General features: G+C 45.6%; 1 protein-coding gene across 1 annotated transcript in view; it reads left to right on the forward strand.

Moving 5' to 3' along the window:
• The window catches only part of LOC137436891 (ATP-dependent RNA helicase TDRD9), a 504026-nt gene that overhangs the window by 261703 nt on the left and 218167 nt on the right, over positions 1-24156 (forward strand). Inside the window, 2 exon segments of the mRNA XM_078787098.1 lie at positions 8988-9153; positions 9345-9408. Of these exon segments, the coding sequence (XP_078643224.1) occupies positions 8988-9153; positions 9345-9408 (230 nt within the window).

Consider the following 24156-nt stretch of genomic DNA (forward strand, 5'->3'; position numbering starts at 1 on the left):
TGCCGGGCACCAAAGGGGGCTCGGCAGTGACGCACGCTGAAAGAGAGTACTCAGTTTTCACTCTGGTTTCTTGTTTGTTTTCTTTCTTTCTTGTTTTCTTTCTTGTTTGTTTGTCCGGACGATATCTCAGCCATCCTTTGAGCTAGGAAGCTGAAATTTCGGCACAGTAGTAAGCAAGTCCTTTGTCAAAAACCTTATTTTTTGTTTTTTGATTAATCAATTAATTGAGGAGTTATTTAATTATTAGCGATTAATTAAGTACTTATTTAATTAATCAAATTTCCTTTCTCTTCTGACCATTAACTCAGGCACCTTTTGAGTTAGGAAGCTGATATTTGGACATGCCAATGACCAGGTGATTTGGCTGCAAAGGCTATTTTTGATTTCTTAATTAATCAATTAATCGATTAATTATTTAATTATTCGATTAATGACCAAAAAAAATTTTATTTTTAAAGTTACAGATTCTGATGAAATAGTGGTAGTTTATGTGTTCTCTGACCAAATTGATTAATAATTTAATTTTTTTATGATTATTATTTATTTATTTTCATTATTAATCATTTATTTATTTTCTTTCTCATTTGGCCAATATCTCAGGCACCTTTTGAGCTGGGAAGCTAATATTTGGACATGAGTGACCAAGTGATGTGGCTATCAAGGATATTTTTGATTTATTGATTAATCATTTCATCTATTAATTATTTATTGATTAATCGATTAATTATTTATTGAGTAATCAATTAATTATTTAATTTTTTATAAATGACTTATTTAATTAAATTTCTAAAAGATACATCTTCGGATGAAGCAGTAGTGGTTTAGTTATGCAATTAGCCAATTGATTATGAAAATATTTTGTGATAATCTTTTATTGATTTTAATTATACAATTAATCAATCAATTAGTGTACACCTCTCCCTCCCAATGCAGCCTCAATGAGCTGCACTGCGGTATTGCCGGGCGCCGGAGGCGCCCCGGCAATGCCGCGCTGCAGCATATTTAATTATTTGGCATGGGGGCGGTGTACTTTGAATGTATGTGTACTTGTTGTACACCGCTCCTTTCCTATGCCATCTCCAGGCATTGCAAATCGTCATTGCCGGGCACCAAAGGGGGCTCGGCAGTGACGCACGCTGAAAGAGAGTACTCAGTTTTCACTCTGGTTTCTTGTTTGTTGTACACCGCTCCTTTCCTATTCCATCTCCAGGCATTGCAAATCGTCATTGCCGGGCACCAAAGGGGGCTCGGCAGTGACGCACGCTGAAAGAGAGTACTCAGTTTTCACTCTGGTTTCTTGTTTTCTTTCTTTCTTTCTTTCTTGTTTTCTTTCTTTCTTGTTTTCTTTCTTTCTTGTTGTACACCGCTCCTTTCCTATGCCATCTCCAGGCATTGCAAATCGTCATTGCCGGGCACCAAAGGGGGCTCGGCAGTGACGCACGCTGAAAGAGAGCACTCAGTTTTCACTCTGGTTTCTTGTTTGTTTTCTTTCTTTCTTGTTTTCTTTCTTTCTTGTTTTCTTTCTTGTTTGTTTGTCCGGACGATATCTCAGCCATCCTTTGAGCTAGGAAGCTGAAATTTCGGCACAATAGTGAGCAAGTCCTTTGTCCAAAAGAGTATTTTTTTTTTGATTAATCAATAAATTGAGGAGTTATTTAATTATTCGCGATTAATTAAGTTCATTAATTATTAATTTATTAAATCCCTGGTGTTGGGCTAGCGGCTAGGGTGCCGGCTTAGGATCCAAGGATCCTGGGTTCGAATCCCGGTCGATCGCTGAATTAACGCCAGGGGGGTTGACTCAGCCTGTCATCCTTCCGAGGTCGGCTAATTGAGTACCAGTTCACTTGTAATTCCCTGTTTGTCGTTAAAGGCGGCAAAAAGGGTTGGCGTCAGGAAGGGCATCCGGCCGTAAAACATTGCTTCAAATAGGGGACCGAAAACAACAACAACCACGTTTCCCGAAAAAGGCCAACCCCCGCTTTGCGGGGAAAAATGGCCTCTAAAGGTGGTTATTTTTTTTTTATAATTAAGTACTTATTTAATTAATTAGATTTCCTTTCTCTTCTGACCATTAACTCAGGCACCTTTTGAGTTAGGAAGCTGATATTTGGACATGCCAATGACCAGGTGATTTGCCTGCAAAGGATATTTTTGATTTATTAATTAATCAATTAATCGATTAATTATTTAATTATTTGATTAATGACAAAAAATGTATTTTTTTTAAGTTACAGATTCTGATGAAATAGTGGTAGTTTATGTGTTCTCTGACCAAATTGATTAATAATTTAATTTTTTAATGATTATTATTTATTTATTTTCATTATTAATCATTTATTTATTTTCTTTCTCATTTGGCCAATATCTCAGGCACCTTTTGAGCTGGGAAGCTAATATTTGGACATGAGTGACCAAGTGATGTGGCCATCAAGGATATTTTTGATTTATTGATTAATCATTTCATCTATTAATTATTTATTGATTAATCGATTAATTATTTATTGAGTAATCAATTAATTATTTAATTTTTTATAAATGACTTATTTAATTAAATTTCTAAAAGATACATCTTCGGATGAAGCATTAGTGGTTTAGTTATGCGATTAGCCAATTGATTATGAAAATATTTTGTGATAATCTTTAATTGATTTTAATTATACAATTAATCAATCAATTAGTGTACATCTCTCCCTCCCAATGCAGCCTCAATGAGCTGCACTGCGGTATTGCCGGGCTGCAGCATATTTAATTATTTGGCATGGGGCGGTGTACTTTGAATGTAAGTGTACTTGTTGTACACCGCTCCTTTCCTATGCCATCTCCAGGCATTGCAAATCGTCATTGCCGGGCACCAAAGGGGGCTCGGCAGTGACGCACGCTGAAAGAGAGTACTCAGTTTTCACTCTGGTTTCTTGCTTTCTTGCTTTCTTTCTTGTTTTCTTGGTTGTCCGGGCGATATCTCAGCCATCCTTTGAGCTAGGAAGCTGAAATTTCGGCACAGTAGTGAGCAAGTCCTTTGTCAAATACGGTATTTTTTGTTTTTTGAATAATCAATTAATTGAGGAGTTATTTAATTATTAGCGTTTAATTAAGTACTTATTTAATTAATTAAATTTCATTTCTCTTCTGACCATTATTAACTCAGGCACCTTTTGAGTTAGGAAGCTGATATTTGGACATGCCAATGACCAGGTGATTTGGCTGCAAAGAATATTTTTGATTTATTAATTAATCAATTAATCGATTAATTATTTAATTATTCGATTAATGACAAAAAAAATTTTTTTTTTAAAGTTACAGATTCTGATGAAATAGTGGTAGTTTATGTGTTCTCTGACCAAATTGATTAATAATTTAATTTTTTTATGATTATTATTTATTTATTTTCATTATTAATCATTTATTTATTTTCTTTCTCATTTGGCCAATATCTCAGGCACCTTTTGAGCTGGGAAGCTAATATTTGGACACGAGTGACCAAGTGATGTGGCTATCAAGGATATTTTTGGTTTATTGATTAATCATTTCATCTATTAATTATTTATTGATTAATCGATTAATTATTTATTGAGTAATCAATTAATTATTTAATTTTTTATAAATGACTTATTTAATTAAATTTCTAAAAGATACATCTTCGGATGAAGCACTACTGGTTTAGTTATGCGATTAGCCAATTGATTATGAAAATATTTTGTGATAATCTTTTATTGATTTTAATTATACAATTAATCAATCAATTAGTGTACACCTCTCCCTCCCAATGCAGCCTCAATGAGCTGCACTGCGGTATTGCCGGGCGCCAGAGGCGCCCCGGCAATGCCGCGCTGCAGCATATTTAATTATTTGGCATGGGGCGGTGTACTTTGAATGTATGTGTACTTGTTTTCTTTCTTTCTGGTTTTCTTGGTTGTCCGGGCGATATCTCAGCCATCCTTTGAGCTTTGAAGCTGAAATTTCAGCACAATAGTGAGCAAGTGCTTTGTCAAAAACGGTATTTTTTGTTTTTTGATTAATCAATTAATTGAGTTATTTAATTATTAGCGATTAATTAAGTACTTATTTAATTAATCAAATTTCCTTTCTCTTCTGACCATTAACTCAGGCACCTTTTGATTTAGGAAGCTGATATTTGGACATGCCAATGACCAGGTGATTTGGCTGCAAAGGCTATTTTTGATTTATTAATTAATCAATTAATCAATTAATCGATTAATTATTTAATTATTCAATTAATGACTAATTTTTTTTTCAAAATATTACAGATTCTGATGAAATGGTGGTGGTTTATGTCTTCTATGACCGAATTGATTAATAATTTAATTTTTTAATGATTATTAGTTATTTATTTTCATTATTAATCATTTCTTTATTTTCTTTCTCATTTGGCCAATATCTCAGGCACCTTTTGAGCTCGGAAGCTAATATTTGGACATGTGACCAAGTGATGTGGCTATCAAGGATATTTTTGATTTATTGATGAAACAATTAATCAATGAATCGATTAATTACTTTATTATTCGATTAATTACTAAAAAAAAAATAAAAAAAATTCAGTCACAGATTCTGATGAAATGGTGGTGGTTTATGTGTTCTGTGACCGAATTGATTAATAATTTAATTTTTTATGATTATTATTTATTTATTTTCATTATTAATCATTTATCTGCGACGTAAGGGTGAAAGGTGCGAGGAGAGCTCGGCGGGTGAAGTACCAACCGAGAATGAAGGTGTGGAGGTTGAAAGAGGTGACAGTAAGGGAGGCATTAAAAGAGAGGCTGAGTAGGGTCGAGGATGATGTGGTTGAGCTTGAAAGTGGTTGGTTGTCAATGAAAGCTCGTCTGTTGGGAGCCGTTGGTGAGGTATGTGGATGGACAAAAGGACCACCGAGGCACTCGGAAACATGGTGGTGGGATGATGAAGTTGGAAAGAGGATTGACGAGAAGAGGAAGAAGTTCAAGGAGTGGCAGAAGGCGAAGGGTACGGGAGCAGAAACAGCAGAGCATGAAAGTTATAAGGCAGCCAGGAAGGCTGCAAAGAAAGAGGAAGCAAAGGCGCAGGAGGCATGTAGGAAAATGTTCGGAGAACGCTTGGATTCGGAAGAGGGTCAGAAAGCAGTATTCAGGATTGCAAAGCAGATAGCGAAAGAGAGGTGTGATGTGATGGGGGTGAGCTGCTTGAAGGATGAAGTGGGACAAATCGTTGTCGACCCAGATGGAATTAAAGGAAGATGGAAAAGATATATGGAAATGGTGTTGAATACAGAGAATGAATGGGATGGCAACATAGAGAGTAACCCAGTTTTAGGACCGGCAGAGAAGATAACTGAGAAGGAAGTTGAGGAAGCGATAAAAGCAATGAAGGGTAGAAAAGCGGGAGGGCCGACGGGAGTTGTGCGAGATATGTTGAAGGCAGCAGGAAGTTGGGGTGTGAAGAGAATGACAGAGATCTGTAATCTGGTGGTGAAAGAAGGCCGCATTCCAGTGGATTGGGAACTGAGTACCCTCGTCCCTCTATACAAGGGGAAAGGTGACCCTCTGGAGTGTGGCTCGTACTGAGCGATAAAGTTATTGGAGCATGGATTGAAGGTATTGGAAAGGGTGTTGGAGAGGAGGATAAGGAAGAAAGTGAAGATCGACGAAATGCAGTTTGGATTTATGCCAGGAAGAGCAACGACAGACGCGCTTTTCATTGTGAGGCAGTTGCAGGAGAAGTACATGGAGAAGAGGAAGAAGTTGTTTCTTGGGTTTGTTGATCTGGAGAAAGCATTCGATAGGGTTCCACGCAAAGTATTGACATGGGCATTGAGGTAGTTAGGAGTGGAGGAATGGTTGATCTGTGTAGTGATGGCAATGTACAAAAGAGCGCGCACAGCTGTAAGGACGAAGGACGGGAACAGTGGTGAGTTTGAGGTGAAGGTGGGAGTGCATCAGGGGTCGGTACTAAGTCCACTACTATTTGTAGCTGTGATGCAGGTGCTGGCTCAGAATGTAAAGGAGGGTTTACCGTGGGAGTTGTTGAATGCAGATGATCTGGTGTTGATTGCGGAAAGTATGGATGGACTGAAGGAAAAGATGAACAAGTGGAAGGAATGTATGGAGACAAAAGGTCTGAAGGTGAATATCGGAAAGACGAAGGTGATGGCAAGTGGGAAAGCATGTGGTGAGGTGGAAAGAACTGGGAAGTGGCCATGTGCTGTGTGCAGGAAGGGTGTCGGAGTGAACTCCATTCAATGTACAATGTGCGCTGAGTGTGTTCATCAAAAATGCAGTGATCTGAGAGGGTCATTAACCAGTGTGGCAGCTACATTGAAATGTTACGTGTGCACAGAGGGAGCTGCAGATGGAGGAAATGTTGAGTTGGATCTTGGAGATGGCGTGAAGCTGGAAGGTGTGAAAACATTTTGCTACCTCAGAGACGTGCTGAATGGAGAAGGTGGATCAGACTCGGCAACGGTTGCTAGAGTGAGATGTGCATGGAAGAAGTTTCGGGAACTGAATGGCGTGCTGATGAGGGGAGTGTCGTTGAAGCTGAAGGGAAAGGTGTCTGCTGCATGTGTGAGAAGTGTTACGGTTTATGGGAGCGAGACATGGGTAATGAACGTAGAGCAGCAACGAAGGCTGGAAAGGGTGGAAATGCGAATGGTTCGGTGGATGTGTGGAGTATCCTTGAGAGAGAGGAAGACAAATGATGAATTGCAAAAGATGATGGGAATAGAGCCTGTGATTGATGCTGTGAAGAGGAACAGGTTGAGATGGTTTGGTCATGTGTTGAGGAAGGATGAAAGTGACTGGTTGAGAAGAGTGATGGAAATGAATGTAGAAGGAACTAGAGGACGGGGCAGACTGATAAAGACTTGGCTAAAGATGGTGGAAGAAGAAATGCGGGCAAGGGGGTTAACAAGGAGAGATGCAGAAAATAGGGCAAAATGGAGAAGATTGTAATGGGGACCGCAAGGCTAACCCCAGCTCGAGCTGGGAAAATGGCCTTAAAATGCATGTTGTTGTTGTTGCTCAAGACAGAACTCCCAAACCTGTCTACCTCCTCCAAATCCTGGTGGCATCTCGTCAAGTCTGTTTCTGGTGTTTGTTCCCCCTCCATCCCCTCCCTTAACTCAAATGGCCACACAGCTGACACTGCCTGTGATGAGGCTGAATGCCTAAACTATGTGTTTGCCTCAAATTATTGTGTCCCAAACCCATCGCTTTCTGTTCCCACCTTACCCAGGTGCATCCTGCTGCTCCTGGACTCTGTCCATCATCCATCATCATGGAATCCATTATCGCTTTCGACATTCAATCCTTCTCCAATGGCTTGATCTCAGATCATCGACTTGGGTTCAGAACAGGCCACTCTATTCTGGACATGCTCTCATCTCCTCGTCCTGTCCAGGTTGGAGTTCCTCAAGGCAGTGTTCTGGGCCCTGTGCACTTTCTAAGCTTCATCAATGATCTATCCGACTCTCCAGAAAATTGTTTTTGTCTTTTCGCAGGCGACTCCACCCTCTGCTGCTCCATATCTCAACCCTCAGATCGACAGACAGCGTCCTCTTCACTCTTTGCAGACCGAGATAAAATCCCAAACTGGTCAAACACGTGGAACATGTCTTTCAATCCTGACAAATCTCACACTCTCACTATGTCTCTCCAAAGACTGTCTATCTTTAGGGGGAAAAAATCTTTTTCCTATTACTATATTTATACACAATATAACGATATAAAGTTATAAACGAACAGTGATTAGGTTCATCCTTTTCTTTTAAAATTATAAGCCAGGTGTTGGCTTCGCAGTTAGGGTGCCGGCTTGGGATCCTAGGATCCTGGGTTCGAATCCCGGTCGATCGCTGAATGAACGCCGGGGGGGTTGACTCAGCCTGTCATCCTTCCGAGGTCCGGAAAATTGAATACCAGCTCACTGGTAATTCCCTGTGTGTCGCAAAAGGCGACTAACAGGGTTGGCGGCAGGAAGGGCATCCGGCCATAAAACTTTGCTTCAAAAAAGGGGACCACGGTGCCCGAAAAAGGCCAACCCCTGCTCTGCGGGGAAAAATGGCCTCCAAAGGTGGTCTCTGCTTTCTCAACAATCCTCTCCAATAAGTTGTGTCACTCAAGCTATTGGGTCTCACTATCTGCCATGATCTTTCCTGGGAAAACCACATTTCGAAAGCCAGTTGCCGACTGGGCATTCTCCGTCGTGCGAAGTCCTTCCTTGGCACACCTGAGCTCCTCACCACATACAAGGCTTTCATCCGCAGCTCAATGGAGTACTGCTCTCCCCTCTGGGCTAGTGACCCTGCCTCACACCTAGCTTTGCTTCACACTGGAGAAACCAAGGCTTTATGAATAGTTGGTATCTCCTGCGATGAAGCTGATTCTGAGGGCCTTTCACACTCTCACCGCAGGCATGTTGGTGGTCTTTTTATCTTCAACCGACTTCTTTCCGGCCTTGCTCCTTCTGCTCTGTCTGTGCTTTGTACCCCATGTTTTCCCGCAGGATGCACGAGGTCCTCCAGCGACCCTCTTCTGGCGAAACGGCCAAAATTTAGACACTCTGCTCACCTTCACTTTTTCATTACTCTTTTTTCCTGCCTCTGAAACAAATACCCACATTCTCTTCAATCCCACTCCGTCCTCCAAGTCTTCAAAACAGCTGTTCGCCACCATCTCTAAACTTCCCCCATCCATCCAAAACTTTGATCTCTTCTACCCTCATCCAAAACCCTGATCTCTTCAAACCCCATTAACCCACCTCCTTAAAATTCCCTGTTTTCTTCCCTGATCTGTCTTGTTTATCCTGTGTACCCTGCCCCAGCCCTCTCTCTTCCACAGATAGCCTTGTTCCCTACTGTTTTTGTACTTTCCTCTCTCCCCCTTCTCTTCCCCGCCCCCACCCCCCCCCCTTTCTCCCGCTCTATTTATTGTATGGTCTTTGTGTTCGCTCTCTTTCGAGCAAAAAACATGCATCGGATGTTTTTCTCCTTGCAGATTGGGGCCCTGACAATGTCCATGGATGATGGGCACACATGTCCCTATGACGGCGAGATCACGGTCATCGGCCAAGTGCTTGCCATGTTGCCATTGGACCTGCGTTTTGGAAAGCTGATTGTGTTGGGTTACATATTTGGCTGTTTGGAAGAATGTCTCATCATAGGTATTTCCACCCATATCAATTTTTTTTTTCCCCTTGTTTATAGTGTAACTTCCTTAAATTCCTTTGTGGATATGTTCCCATTACAACTTGTTCCCATTACAACTATTCTTGCATCCATTTTGAGATATTGCTTGTGGGGGAAAAAGCTGATTACATCCATCTCTAATTGATGATTCTATGTACCATGGCAGCTGCGGCATTATCTCTGAGATCCTTCTTCCTTTCGCCATTCCAGCAGAATGTGGTCGGCTTCCGGTGAGAGGTTGTGTGTGTGTGTGTGTGTGTGTGTGTGTGTGTGTGTGTGTGTGTGTGTGTGTGTGTGTGTGTGTGTGTGTGTGTGTGTGTGTGTGTGTGTGTGTGTGTGTGTGTGTGTGTGTGTGTGTGTGTGTGTGTGTGTGTGTGTGTGTGTGTGTGTGTGTGTGTGTGTGTGTGTGTGTGTGTGTGTGTGTGTGTGTGTGTGTGTGTGTGTGTGTGTGTGTGTGTGTGTGTGTGTGTGTGTGTGTGTGTGTGTGTGTGTGTGTGTGTGTGTGTGTGTGTGTGTGTGTGTGTGTGTGTGTGTGTGTGTGTGTGTGTGTGTGTGTGTGTGTGTGTGTGTGTGTGTGTGTGTGTGTGTGTGTGTGTGTGTTAGTTATGTCGGTGGGGTAGAGATACTTTGGACCAGGTGTAGGTCACATGCTCCGACTGTCGTGAAGAAGAAAAAGAACCACCACCATGTAATAAGCAGAGGATCTGCTTCGCTCGAATGTCGGATGAAGTTGTATATTTGTCCCCATTACGAGGAATGGGGCATGTTAACAAGTTATAGGGATTATGTTGACTACTTCCCTGTTCGTCGTTCCCTGTGTGATTGATCCTTTGTCCCTTATGGCACCGCAATACACACTTGTGAGAATGGCAATTAAGGCCCATTAAATAATAATAATAATAAACCCAACCGGAAGCCAGGCATCAAGCACGAGGGCTGACAATCCCACCTGGCAGACACACATCGGTTGAGCAGGCCGAGACACGCCCAGAAGGTGATAGTGATTGGGCGGGAGTTGACCAACAGGAAGGCCAGGGTAAGAAGGGACTCGCTGATTGGTCAAAAGAGGGGCGAGTGGGAAGCATCTCGCTGATTGGTAGAGAAAAGGGTGAGCAAGAAGCGACTCGATGATTGGCAAAGTTCGACCGACGACGTAAGAAGGGGCTGCGTGCTGAATGGTGGAGAGCTGGGCCTGTAGTGGTGGCCTGCGGGCATTGATAGAGAGGCACAGATGATGTCACAAGACGATCAATAAAAAAAGAAGATAGAGACCGACATTTTCCTCTCTCTCTTGCCCCCACGCCTTCCTCTGCCCTCGACTCTCTCCTCTTGGTTCCGGACTTTGGTGGAAGACGGCTGTGCGTGGACGGGCCCCAGGAAGCGATCGGACCAACCGTGTTCAAAGACGCCACCAGAGACGTACAGAGGCTGCAGGAAGAGCCGCGGCCCGGGAATTGCGGTTCTCCGTGCGTACGACTCATGTACAAGCGCTGCAGCGTGAAAGGGTGTATCGAGGCCGACTGGGCGTGTTCCCACGCCACGACCTCCGGACCCGTGCGCAGACCCTGACGAGATCCCACCAGTGATCGGAGCTCAGTGCACACACACCCCATTATTTTCCAGGTTATTCTTCCCTTCGTCTGTGTTCAAGTCTGGTGTGGGGGACGTCCCGTTTAGGAACTTAGATTTACCGTCGCGTTTTCTTGTTATTGACATTTCTTTTAATAAACCCTTTAGTTATTTTTGTACATTTTAAATCCGCCTCGGTTTTCTAAATCCGTGTTTGTTTGAGTTATTTTTTGCAGGTTTGGGAACTGCCGGCGGACCACAGCTAAGCTCTTCAGTTTTCCCTTCTCTTTCTTCCTCCGTATATGTAGTAAAATCTGCATTTGAACCGATTGTTGGCTCGGAGTTGAAGCTTGCTGGGCCATTTGTGATCCCTGTGGTGTTCACCTGGGGAATCGCACGACAATATGTATGTATAATAAAGAAATATAAATATATATATTGTTGCGGATCTCACGCGTCGGCCTTTCCCCTTACCAAGGGGGGATTAGTCCCCTTGTCTTTGACCAGCCGACGGGATCCGGGGCTTTGACGTCACTTCCGGACAGCGTTGAGTAGGGTCATAGGACTGATCACTAATACCTAATTACCAACGTTGCCCAGGAAGCAAGGAAATAAGCCCCACCCGAATCACGGTTATAGGTGGAAACGCCGAGCGATAGCGAACCGTGACCCGAGCCGTTATCAATGGCTAAACCCGATCCGAGCGGTTCCTAATCGTGCCACGCTTACCCAATGGAGGAAATCACTGATAAGGTTGAATCAGGAAGAAACAAGGAATAACAATTGGTTTATTACACTATGTACAATGAGAAGAAGAAGAACACACAGTGCAGCCTTATTACAGTCTTAACTTAGTCCCTGGACACGGGCCCGTTTCACACTCAGACACACTCACATGGGGTTGTAGATGGTCAGGGATGATGTCCAACAGCTCGTTCTCCGGCCCTGCCCAAAATGGCCCCGACTCACACCGCGAAGAAGATGGTCAGGGCAGCAGAAGCTCCCCGCGGGTCGTTGGCGCGGATCGGACAATTACGGGGCGAATGGTAAGCTGGGCTTGGCGGTTACGCTGGTGTGGGTGCGTACGTAATAGATGGACAGGCGCTTTTACGCTCCCAATACAAGTCCATAGGCGCTCCCAATGCAAGTTCAATAGCAAAGCGCCGCTCCCGCAGAAGTCTTGTCGCATACGTCCTCATACAAAGCGCAATCGTGCAAGTCCCTCTTACAGTGCGCTCTCCAGACAAGTCCTTCGCGAGTCCTCCGAGAGTCTTCATACAGTGCGCTCTCCCAACAAGTCCTTCCAAGGGCTTTGTGCGCGCGCTTATATAGGCACGCCCTTACCACACCCCTCACGCCATGCCCTTGGAGCCCTGATTGGTTATGGCTCTTACCGTTGCTGTCTCCCCCGCTTTGCTGTTACACAACGCAGATTATACTAGGGAAATGGCCTTATCCTCACACATACTATGACATAACTAATATCCCAAATGGGCCTACGTGTTGCTTGTGGACTAACTCGGGGGCAAACCTTTAACCTTTAATGATGTTATATGTACACTCTCAAAACCGCAACACTGCACCCCTCCTTCGCCAGGCTCGTCCCCGAGCCGAACCCATACAAGTGAGTACGACTGGTTTTGATGCAAGGGTCAGGACTACTTTTTAACTGTGTCACACTTAGGTGTGGTTTCCCTCTACATTTACTCTAACACCCTGTGTGTGACAGTTTTAAACACTAGATATGTCCCACCTACTGCGTTGTGTACTAACTAACAGATTCACACCCACAACTAACCGAATTACGGAACTAATTCGCAAACTAAACATAAAGCCGGTGGGGAGCATGTTATTTACAAGACTAATCTATTTATTTACAGTTCTACAACCCACGACCTGTTCTTCTGTGGGAAAGAAGAGAAATTTGGAGAGGAGAAACACAGAATGCACTGCACTGCACTGCACCAATACACCATACACCTATATGCACAAAAATGCACAGTCATCAAAAATGCACCATAAAAATGCACCTGTCCTGCCTTTTCACACCCGCACGTGCCGCGTGTTCTCCGGCTGGATAACGGAATCTGCTTTTGATGGTACGGAATACGGAATCGAAAGGCCCGCTCCCGTTGTTTGTGGCCGTGGCCTTGTTTGCCGGTGGCCTTGTGGTCTTTGTGGCCTTGTTTGCCGCTGTGGTCTTGATTAGCGGCTGCAGTCGTTTGCCGCTGCGTTTGCCGCTGCGTTTGCCGCTGCGTTTGCCGCTTTGCCTCCTCGACCTTGGCCTCGTACTCGTCCCTTCGCTCCTGCCTGGCATGGCTCTGAAGTACTCCGCCGCAAGGCTTCTTCTGCTCAATACCCGCTCCACCCCATCATGCATCTCTGCCATCAAATCAAATGGACTCCTCCGACGACCCAGGTACATTCACCGTGGCTCCGGTCGCAAGTTTGTTTATTTGCAATCAGGTCACTCCATCCCCGTCCTCTGGTCGGCTCAGCGCACTCTCACTCTTCGTCCCAGCGCACCTGGTCACAGCAACCCACACGATCGCACCTCTTGCCTACGAACCCTGGCTAAATCACCTGAATTCATCCCTGCTGTTCAAAACAACATCAAGCTCACCCTGTTCAACACCCGGTCCCTCAACAATAAATGCCTCATCCTGAACGAATACATCCTGGATAACAAACTGGACTTTCTCTGTCTCACCGAAACCTGGCAACAACCTCTGGACTACTACACACTCAACCTCACCACACCCAATGGATATTCCTACGTCAATAAACCACGCTCGGAGGGCCGAGGTGGTGGAATTGCCGTTATCCACCGTCAAGACATCAAGACCAACCTCATCTCCATCTCATCTGCTCCATCATTTGAACACCTGGCTTTAAAACTCTCTGGTCACACGCAGTCAGTCATGGCTGTCGTCTACCGCCCTCCCAAACCACACCCATCATTCCTGTCTGACTTCTCCTACTTTCTGACCCAGCTATGTTCCCTCTCCCCCTCAATCCTCCTCCTTGGTGATTTCAATATCCACATGGACTCCACTGACTCCACAATAACCACTGACTTCACTGATTTACTCACCTGCTTTAACCTCACTCAACATGTCGACTTTCCTACCCATATCCGTGGTCACATTTTGGACCTTGTCTGCTCCACTGGATTAAATTTGCACCATCTCTATGGCTCCGACCTCACCCTCTCTGACCACTTAGCCATCACTCTGACCATCAACATCCCCGCCCCAACACCAAGGCATTATCGCACAATCAACTTCCGTAAGCTAAACGCTCTTTCACCTACCTCACTCTCATCCACCCTCTCTGAAAAAATGTCCACTTCTCCCTTCATTGACCTCCACACCCCTTCCGACCTCACTGACTACTACAACCACACTCTCTCCTCCTGCCTTGACCAGCTTGCGCCTGTAAAAACCAAAACAGTTTCTTTCACCCATTCTGCTCCCTGGTTTACCCCTGAACTCCACCTGATGAAAACTCGTGCTCGCCAACTTGAAAGACTCCGCAATAAAACGGGTCTCACAGTTCACTCCCAAGCCTACAAGGACCACATACAACACTACAAAGATGCCCTCTCCCGCGCCCGCTCTGCCTACTACTCTCAAATTATCCACTCTGGCTCCGGAAACCCAAAAGCACTCTTCTCGACAATAAACAAACTCCTCCGCCCCCTGAACACCACCACCCAGTCATTCACAGTAGACAACTGCATCTCCTTCCTCTCTTTCTTCCAACGCAAAATTGACAACATCTACAACAGCTTGACCACCGCCGCACCCGCTCCCCCTCCAACCACCTGCCCCCCCTTGTCCTGCCATCCCCTGTCTCGGTTCTCCCCAATCTCTCCTACTGACCTCTCTGAACTCCTCATAGGAATGAAAACTGCCACCTGCACTCTTGACCCCATCCCCTCCAGCTTTGTCAAAGCCTCCCTCCCTGCTCTCTCTCCACTTATCATTGCAACAATAAACTCCTCCCTGTCTACAGGCATCGTCCCACCTTCCCTCAAAATTGCTGCTGTTACCCCCATTCTAAAAAAACCTGGTCTAAACCCTGACACCCTAAACAACTTCAGACCCATCTCCAACCTACCCTTTCTGTCAAAAGTTTTGGAACGCGCTGTAGCCACTCAACTCAAACATCATCTCTCTGCCAATAACTTGTATGAAACATTCCAATCCGGATTCCGCTCCAACCACAGTACTGAAACTGCTCTCCTCAAAATCACCAACGACCTTCTCCTCTCCTCTGACGCTGGCAACCTCAACATTCTCGTCCTCCTCGACCTCAGCGCTGCCTTTGACACCATCGATCACACTATCCTCCTCACCCGACTTGAATCCACCTTTAACGTCACCGGCACTGCCCTCTCTTGGATTAAATCATACCTCTCTGACAGATGCCAGTTCATCTCCATCAATAACTGCAAATCCCCCACTGCTCCCCTCCCCCAAGGTGTCCCCCAAGGTTCAGTTCTTGGCCCCCTCCTCTTCATCCTTTACCTGTCCCCACTCGGTCACTTAATCCGCCATCATGGTCTCCAATTCCACTGCTTCGCCGATGACATCCAGCTTTTCATCTCCACCAAGTCCGTCTCCACCGACACCCACTCTATCCTGACAAACTGCATCACTGAAATAAAATCCTGGCTTCAAATCAACTTCCTCAAGCTTAACTGTGATAAATCTGAAATAATCATCATTGGCCCAAAAACGCTCACAAAATCCACCCATAACTTTGCCCTCAACATCGACGGTATCCCAGTATCCACCTCCCCTCACATCCGGAATCTTGGCGTCATCTTTGACCAAACCCTTTCCTTCGACAAATACACTAAACAGATCACAAAGTCAGCCTTCTTTCACCTGAAAAACATTGCCTGTCTCCGCTCATCCCTCTCCTCCACGGCTGCAGAAACCCTCATCCACGCCTTCATCACCTCCCGTCTGGACTACTGCAATAGCCTCCTCTATGGTTCACCCTCAAAAATCACCAATAAACTCCAATACATTCAGAACTCCGCTGCCCGTCTACTCACTCATTCCCGGACCCGTGACCACATCACCCCCGTCCTTTACAAGCTTCACTGGCTCCCCATCCCCCAGAGAATCCAGTACAAAATCCTCCTCTTGACATACAAAGCCCTCCATAACCTGGCCCCATCCTACCTGGCTGACCTCCTCTCCAGACACACTCCCACCCGCAACCTCCGCTCTGCTGGTACCAACCTCCTGACCCCCTCCATCCGGACCAAATTCAGATCCTGGGGGGACAGGGCCTTCTCCATCGCTGCTCCCACCCTCTGGAACTCACTACCTCACACCATCAGAGACTCCTCCTCACTCACCACATTCAAAACATCACTAAAGACCCACCTGTTCAACGCTGCATTCAACATTCAACCCACAGCATTTAACCCCTGACTATCTCTTCTCCTTCTCCCTCCTTTTGCTTTAAATATTTCCCTATTGATTCTTGTCTTGTCTTTTTGATTCTTGTCTTATATATATGCCGTATATCGCTGCTGTTTGTTTTCTTGATTCTTGTCTTTTTGCAATTGTTGTTTTCATGTATTGTTATGCATTATGTTTTCCACTCTGTCAAAGCGCCTTTGGGCTTCTGGAAAAGCGCTATACAAAATAAATGAATTATTATTATTATTATTATAATCCCATTTCAAAAATCAATGTTTGCTGCTTGGCTGCTGGGCTGCTGCATCTTGGCTGCGTCTTCTTGCTTCGTCTTCGGTGTGCCATCATAAAAACTTAGTCTTCTTTTCCTGACACACCAAAGGAAATAAAAAAGGCACAAACCGTGTCCGTTTTTATTTCGGCCAGCAGGGCCAACTTAGGTGGTCCGACTGCATGGCATCGAGGCCACTTAAAACAGTGGTCCGCAGGGCACAAGGTAACGTTTGCAGCGATTGTCTGCCCCAGCAAAGGTGCCAGGCCACAGAACGTGTGGTCCATAGGTGTACTGGTGCAGGCAACAGGTAGCAGGATGCAGCACAAGGGTGGCAACGTGCCGCAGCACAGTTCCTGGTTCCTGCACACTCCCCTTAACAAAAGATATGGGTCCATGGGTGGGGAGGAAAGACAAAGCAGAGAGTTTAGCGGGGGCAAGGGCACAAAGGTACACATCAATACGAGGCAATGCAACATGAGGAGCACGGGAGAGCGAGCGGAGAAAGCTCGTCCCTAGCCGTTCGTAACCCCCCATGTCAGCCGACACGACCCTTGCCCTTCCCCGTATTTACACTTTACAAATTCGTCGCTACGTCTTGTCTTTTCTATCCCCCCTCTATGCCAAATTTGTCATCCAGTCCCTCCCAAGCAGGAAGAGATGGAAATACACACAATGTCAAATCACGTCGAAATGCGTCTCTCATTCCAAACCATCTGCAAAATCCGGTGTGGAGTTCTGTCACCTTGGTGAGTGGATGCGGATGGTGTGAAGAGATTTCATCCTAACTATACTGTTACGGAGTCCTCTACAATCTCCTGGTCTCGGTAACCTCCGAACCCCGAGAGGAGCCCCGGCAGAAAAATATATTACCCTGTGTTGAAAATCAATAGTGAACCACACCAATGATTACAAATCAACAAAATTGTATTATAAATCATACACAGGAATCACGGTACAACAAATGGCCATTCAGAGTGCACTCTATTTACCATTAATAAAGTCAGGTAACTCACTGCGCTGCCAGTGAGTGAAAGGACACTCCTCAATGTCTCTATAACCTTTTTCCAAGGCGTATGTGATTTTCTCCAGCGGTCGATAGAACGAAATCCGGTCAAAGCCCGAATCTCGCTCTCCGGTCGATATCCGAAGCGCGTACAGTTGGCCTTGGAGATCGCCCCGCCAAACTGTACCAGGGCGCCCTCCAGAGGCGCACGTTCACCGCTCACTCAGCAACGCGCAACGTAATTGGAGACGAAGCGGTCGCACACACACATCCCCGACAGATGATAGGATGTTGGTGTGAAGATGACGCGAGGCAAAACCTTCGTTGGTGGGGTTCAAAATGGCCGACGGCTCCTGCTTGAGCCAATGCGACGAGGCGAGGATTCATCGGAATCACAGCGCCCAAATCTGACTATGCAGATTTCTCCCCCTCCAGCGATACTTCCTATCGCCAGATGTCCTTTCAAGGAACTCAAAATTCCCTCACGAATGTCGGTAGACCTTGCTCGTTACGGAGCGCTGACGTCACGCGTCTTCTCCGACTTTGCTCGCGCCGCTTCTTCCTCTTCTTCGCTTCCGGTTCGGTTTCCTGTATCATTTAAAGTTAGCCTTTTTAACTTTAGATAACCGTTCCTGAATAATAAACCTTTTGAAGATAATAATAGTACATAAGATCAGAACTACGTCAAGTGGGTGAAAACCCCAATAACGGAAGTTACGAATCCTTAACACTTCCCCCCCTCAAGAAAGAAAGTTTGAACACGGCGAAAACTTTCTTTGCATGCACTCTTTAACCAAACAGAAATTAACCCACGCCCCAAATCATCAATTCCCGTGAGCAACAATTATCAACATCTCAAAAATAAAGCAACAAAATTTCACACAACCCACAGAGATTTCTAAAGTTAATTCACTCTGGACAAAGCATCAGCAACGACATTGTCCCTGCCCTGTACATGTTCAATTTCCCAGTTGGACTCCTGCAAAGCCAAACTCCATCTCATCCCCCTCCGATTTTACTTTTCGTTTCTTTTGAATGAAGGCTAAGGGGTAGTAATCAAAATCCCAAGTCAAGCAAAACTACAACACTTTTCCCGGGAGGCCGAGCTGAAAGCCAGGTTCCATGATGGTTGGGGGTGGTGAGGCGTGGAAGTATTCACTACATGGACGCCTTTAGGAACGGGGAGTTCACGGTTAGTCCGTGCAGGAAAGTTCACTACATGGACGCCTTTAGGAACGTGGCGTTCACAGTTAATCCGTGTAGGAATCTTGGCTCGGCGGCGCCGCAGCATTCAGTGCTTCAACTTTTCCGAACTTTCATAATAATTACGGTGGGATCGCTTGTCACTGTAGTCACATGAATAGCGGTCTCCTTCTTGGCCACTACTCTGACAATCCTTCCTTCGGGAGCTGCCGTAACTTAGGGAGCCTTCATAATAATATCGATTGCGGCCACCACCAAAACTACTACCCCGTGGTCCTATTCTGTAGCTCCCACGACACCTATGAAATGCCTTCCCTGCTGTTATGGTCCGACCCTCCAACTCCTTGCTATTCAGATCCTTTTCTGCATCTCTGGCGTCCTTTGAGTTTTCAAACGTGACAAAGCCAAACCCTCTTGACTTTTGTGTCTCCCTGTCTTTTATCAGCAGCACTTCCAAAAGCGGTCCATATTTGCTGAAGGCAGACTCCAGAACATCTGCCTTTGTTTTGAAGTTCAGTCCACCTACAAATAACTTGCTAAATTTGTCGCCATCCCTAACTGGTGTGGTGTTATTTTCCCTACTGGGCTTTTTAACAACCATCGGGTTACCATAAACTTGACCACCAGCCAAATCATTCCCGGTAACAACAGATACTCCCTCTACAGGAAGAGTGGCTTGTAAACCTACGGTGACCGGTCCTGACACCACATCGGACTCCAAATGGATGGCATGAAGTGGAGCTCTAACACAGCCACCAATCCCCTGTAAACGAACACCATCACCAGTTGCCGTCTCCTCTGATAATGGCAAGATGCCTTCAAGCATTAAAGATTGATGTGCTCCGGTGTCCCTCAATACCCTAACAGGTCTCCGGTTAGTCGAGGCTCCATCCAGTGACACAAACCCCTCTGAAATAAATGGTTGGTAACCCTTTTGAGGGCGATTACTCACATTTGGCATTGCATTCGGAGTGGTACTAGTCGAATTCCGCTCCTGATTTTCCTTTCCCAGAGCATAACAGTGGGACATCAAGTGTCCAGGTTTATGGCAAAAAGCGCAAGTAGGCCCGGAAGAGAACCTCGTGGTTTGCCTCGAGCCACCAGGAGGGTAAGTCGTAAGTCTGCCTGGGAACTGCTGTCTTCGGATTCCTAGAAGTCGTGGTATCAGAGTGGTCCTCGTATTCATCTCGAGGCCGCCCCCATGAATTTTCGTTCTCCGCCCCTGATGTACCATAGCTCCCCTGGCTCGGTGCAGGCGAGAAGTTAGGTTTGTGGAACCCCATCCTGTGGGTTAAGACATAGTCATCAGCCATGGCTGCTGCCTCATACAGCTTTGGTACTTTCCTTTCCTCCAGATGAACTTTAATGTCCTCGTGGACACCCTGTTGGAATTCCTCCACCAGGATCAATTGTCGCAGTAGTTCGAAGTCTTTCCCAACTCCTTTTGAATCACACCACCGATCAAACATGGTTTCTTGCATTCTGGCAAACTACACATGGGTCTCACTCTCCCTCTTCCTGGCATTCTGGAATTTTTGCCGGTAAGCTTCAGGGACCAATTCATAGGCCTTGAGAATGGTTTTCTTCACTATCTAATAATCTGCACATTGCTCAATCGGTAAAGCCGAATAAATATCTTGAGCTTTACCCACCAGAACACTTTGCACTAACATGGTCCAGGACTCCTCCGGCCATTTTAGCATTTGAGCCACTTTCTCAAAGTGTAAAAAAAACTTGGCGACCCTCCTTTTCATTGAAGGGTGGAACCAGCCTCACATAATAATAATAAAGGAGTCTTATATAGCCCCATCAAGCAGAGTAACCTACCCTCATGGCGCTTTACATTATCATGCGAACGCACACACACAAACACACACAGACACACCTTCACTCTTGCCCTATTTCTCTCCCTCCCCATTCAAAACCCACATATGTGTACTCCCCCTCCTCCTCCCCTCCCTCCCTCGCACATGTACACAGACATACTCTCGATCTCTGTCCCACCTTAAACCAAAGGGAAAACAGGACTTAGACTTTGAAAGACTTGTGAAACAGATAGGTTTTGAGGGAGGTTTTAAAGGCAGGAAGAGAGTCAACATGTCGAACAGAGGAAGGCAAGTCATTCCAGAGCAGAGGTGCAGCAAAGGAAAAGGATTTTTCGCCAAACGACTTGGTGTTGGTGCGCGGCGGCTCTGAGGTCATAGAGTCGTCGCTTGAGCGAAGCCGTCGCCGAGGTTCATAGAGAGTGAGCAAATCGGAGAGATAGTGAGGTCCCGTTCCACACAATGATTTATAACATAGTGTGCAAATTTTGTATTGCACACGAGCAGAGATAGGCAGCCAGTGTAAAGATTCAAGAAGCGGAGTAACATGGTCAGACTTCTTCGCCTTACAGACAAGACGAGCGGCAGAGTTTTGAACCTTTTGTAACTTAGCCAAGAGAAACTGAGGGCAGCCAGCATACAAATAATTACAATAGTCTAGCCTTGAGAGGACAAGGGCACAGACCAGAGTTAGAGCAGCTTGAGGAGTAAGAAAGTGGCGAATGGATGCGATCTTTTGCAGCTGAAAGTATGCTGATTTGCAAGTTTGAAGTACTTGCTTGGAAAATGTCATGTTACAGTCGAAAACCACACCAAGGTTCTTGGCCGACGAAACAAAGTTTACATCGGTTTCACCAACATGAATAGTGGTAGGAAGTGAACATTGTAGAGGACATCTGTGCGATCTTACAATCATAGACTCTGTTTTAGCATCGTTCAGCTGAAGTTTGTTTTGGGTCATCCACGCCTTCACGTCGGCAATACAGCCTTCTAACACTTCAACAGTGGGCACGATTTGTTGAATCGTGCTTCCTTTGTACAGCTGATTGTCGTCCGCAAAGGCGTGGTGATCAACTGAATGTCTGGCAACAAGATCAAATAGAGGCTGAGTGTACAAAAGAAAGAGGATAGGTCCCAGGACTGAGCCCTGGGGAACGCCAAAGGAAAGCGGAGAAGGGGCTGATTTCTGGCCATTGACAACAACTGTTTGCAACATGTCTGCCAACATCCCAGGTGTTTTGACTCGTCAAACCAGTCGGCATGGATGGTACCTCTCCCCGTTCTCTCATTAACTCCAGCTCCTTGACTTTAATTTCCTGCTGACGCGCCAATTCACGGTCCTTTACCTCCCTTTTGGCTTTTCTCTCCTCTGCTTCGAGTTCTCTTGCAGCTCTCCTTTCCTCTGCTTTTTTGTCCTCTAACTTTTCCTGGAGTTCTCTTTCAACTCTCCTTTCCTCTGCTTTTTTCTCCTCTAACCTTTCCTGGCTCTGCAATTGCATCTCCACTTTCTGGAGCTCCACATTTTCTTGTTCTTCTGGTAACCAATCCAAGGCTACCTCTCTCCATGTTCCTAGTTCCACCATAGATTGTATCACCACTGTCTGCATCTCTGTTTTCTTCATTTTAGCTGAAGTTAAAATGCTGAAGCTGAAGTTTTAACTCCAAGTTAAAATGTTTGCCCAATATCAAGAGTTCCGATTTTAGTAACGCTCGGAACTGTGCCTCACTAGGGGTTGCTGTAAACTTCTCTGCGTCAAACTCCATGGTGACTATCCGTTAACACCTGTTAACCTTCACACAAGAAATTTCCCAAAAAAACCAAATATATATTTTTGTTTTTTGAAAAATTTGGGAATGTTGAAAAATTTCCAAAATTGGAAAACTAGGGAATTCTTTCCCGGACGAAATTTAGGGAAGTTAATCCACCGTCCGAGATTTATGGAATTTAATCAGCAAAGCCGAGCCCCCCCAATGTTTCCACAGTACAAACCCCCAATTTCTATCTGGATCAATCCCAAATGGACGTTTTTAGGGAATTAAATCCCGGACGAAGACCCAATTGTCAATTGGAGTCAATTGGACGAGCCCCCAATTTCTGTTACGGAGTCCTCTACAATCTCCTGGTCTGGGTAACCTCTGAACCCCGAGAGGAGCCCCGGCAGAAAAATATATTACCCTGTGTTGAAAATCAATAGTGAACCACACCAATGATTACAAATCAACAAAATTGTATTATAAATCATACACAGGAATCACGGTACAACAAATGGCCATTAAGAGTGCACTCTATTTACAATTAATAAAGTCAGGTAACTCACTGTTCTGCCAGCGAGTGAAAGGACACTCCTCAATGTCTCTATAACCTTTTCCAAGGCGTATGTGATTCACTCCAGCGGTCGATAGAACGAAATCCGGTCGAAGCCAGTATCTCGCTCTCCAGTCGATATCCGAAGCGCGTACAGTTGGCCTTGGAGATCGCCCCGCCAAACTGTACCAGGGCGCCCTCCAGAGGCGCACGTTCACCGCTCACTCAGCAACGCGCAACGTAATTGGAGACGAAGCGGTCGCACACACACATCTCTGACAGACGGTAGGATGCTGGTATGTAGATGACGCGAGGCAAAACCTTCGTTGATATCCGAAGCGCGGGGTTCAAAATGGCCGACGGCTCCTGCTTGAGCCGATGCGACGAGGCGAGGATTCGTCGGAATCACAGCGCCCAAATCTGACTACGCAGATTTCTCCCCCTCCAGCGATACTTCCTATCGCCGGATGTCCTTTCAAGGAACTCAAAATTCCCTCGTGACTGTCGGTAGTGCTTGCTCGTTACGGAGCGCTGACGTCACGCGTCTTCTCCGACTTTGCTCGCGCCGCTTCTTCCTCTTCCTCTCTTCCGGTTCGGTTTCCTGTATCACGAATGTTCGGTTTCCTTCCGGTGCTGACGAAGTTAGCCTTTTTAACTTTCGATAACCGTTCCTGAATAATAAACCTTTTGAACATAATAATAGTACATAAGATCAGAACTACGTCAAGTGGGTGAAAACCCCAATAACGGAAGTTATGAATCCGTAACAATACTCTCATTGACATTAACTCATTTAAACTACCCGGGGTCATGCCCTGCCAATTCAATTGGCCTCTTCACACAATGTGGTTCTAAAAACCAATTGCCATTGACCATCCTGTGGTGCTCTTCCAAATTTGGGTTCTCACTCCCCCATTTTTTCACCACTGTGCCTTCGCACAATTTCGGGGCTGGGTCGTGTGGCTCTACCAGCAGGTCTACCTACCTGCGCACCTCCACCACTGAAGTCGCCACCCGAGCTTGTCTAGCTCCGTACAACTACCCTAACGTGGGGAAGGCCCTCCTGGCTCTCTCACCCCTCTGATGCCCTCTCTGGCATTGGGCTACACAGGTCCTCTCTTAGGATCCTCGGGCCCCACTGAACTCTACTCTGAACTCTAACTGACTCCCAGAGTCTACCTGCGGCCTCACCTGCCCGACAGACTACCAGTGGCGGATTGCCCATTTAACCATACTCGCCAATTAAGCCCACATGCCCAGCCATTTCCACGGACTCACGCACCCATCAAAGCACTTCACTGCTACTTCCTGCACCACAGATGTCAATATCCAATAATTTACCTAGACCCTCTACCTCCTT

This window comes from Myxine glutinosa, chromosome 11, assembly GCF_964187855.1.
Source record: "Myxine glutinosa chromosome 11, kmMyxGlut1.1, whole genome shotgun sequence".
Taxonomy (NCBI): domain Eukaryota; kingdom Metazoa; phylum Chordata; class Myxini; order Myxiniformes; family Myxinidae; genus Myxine; species Myxine glutinosa.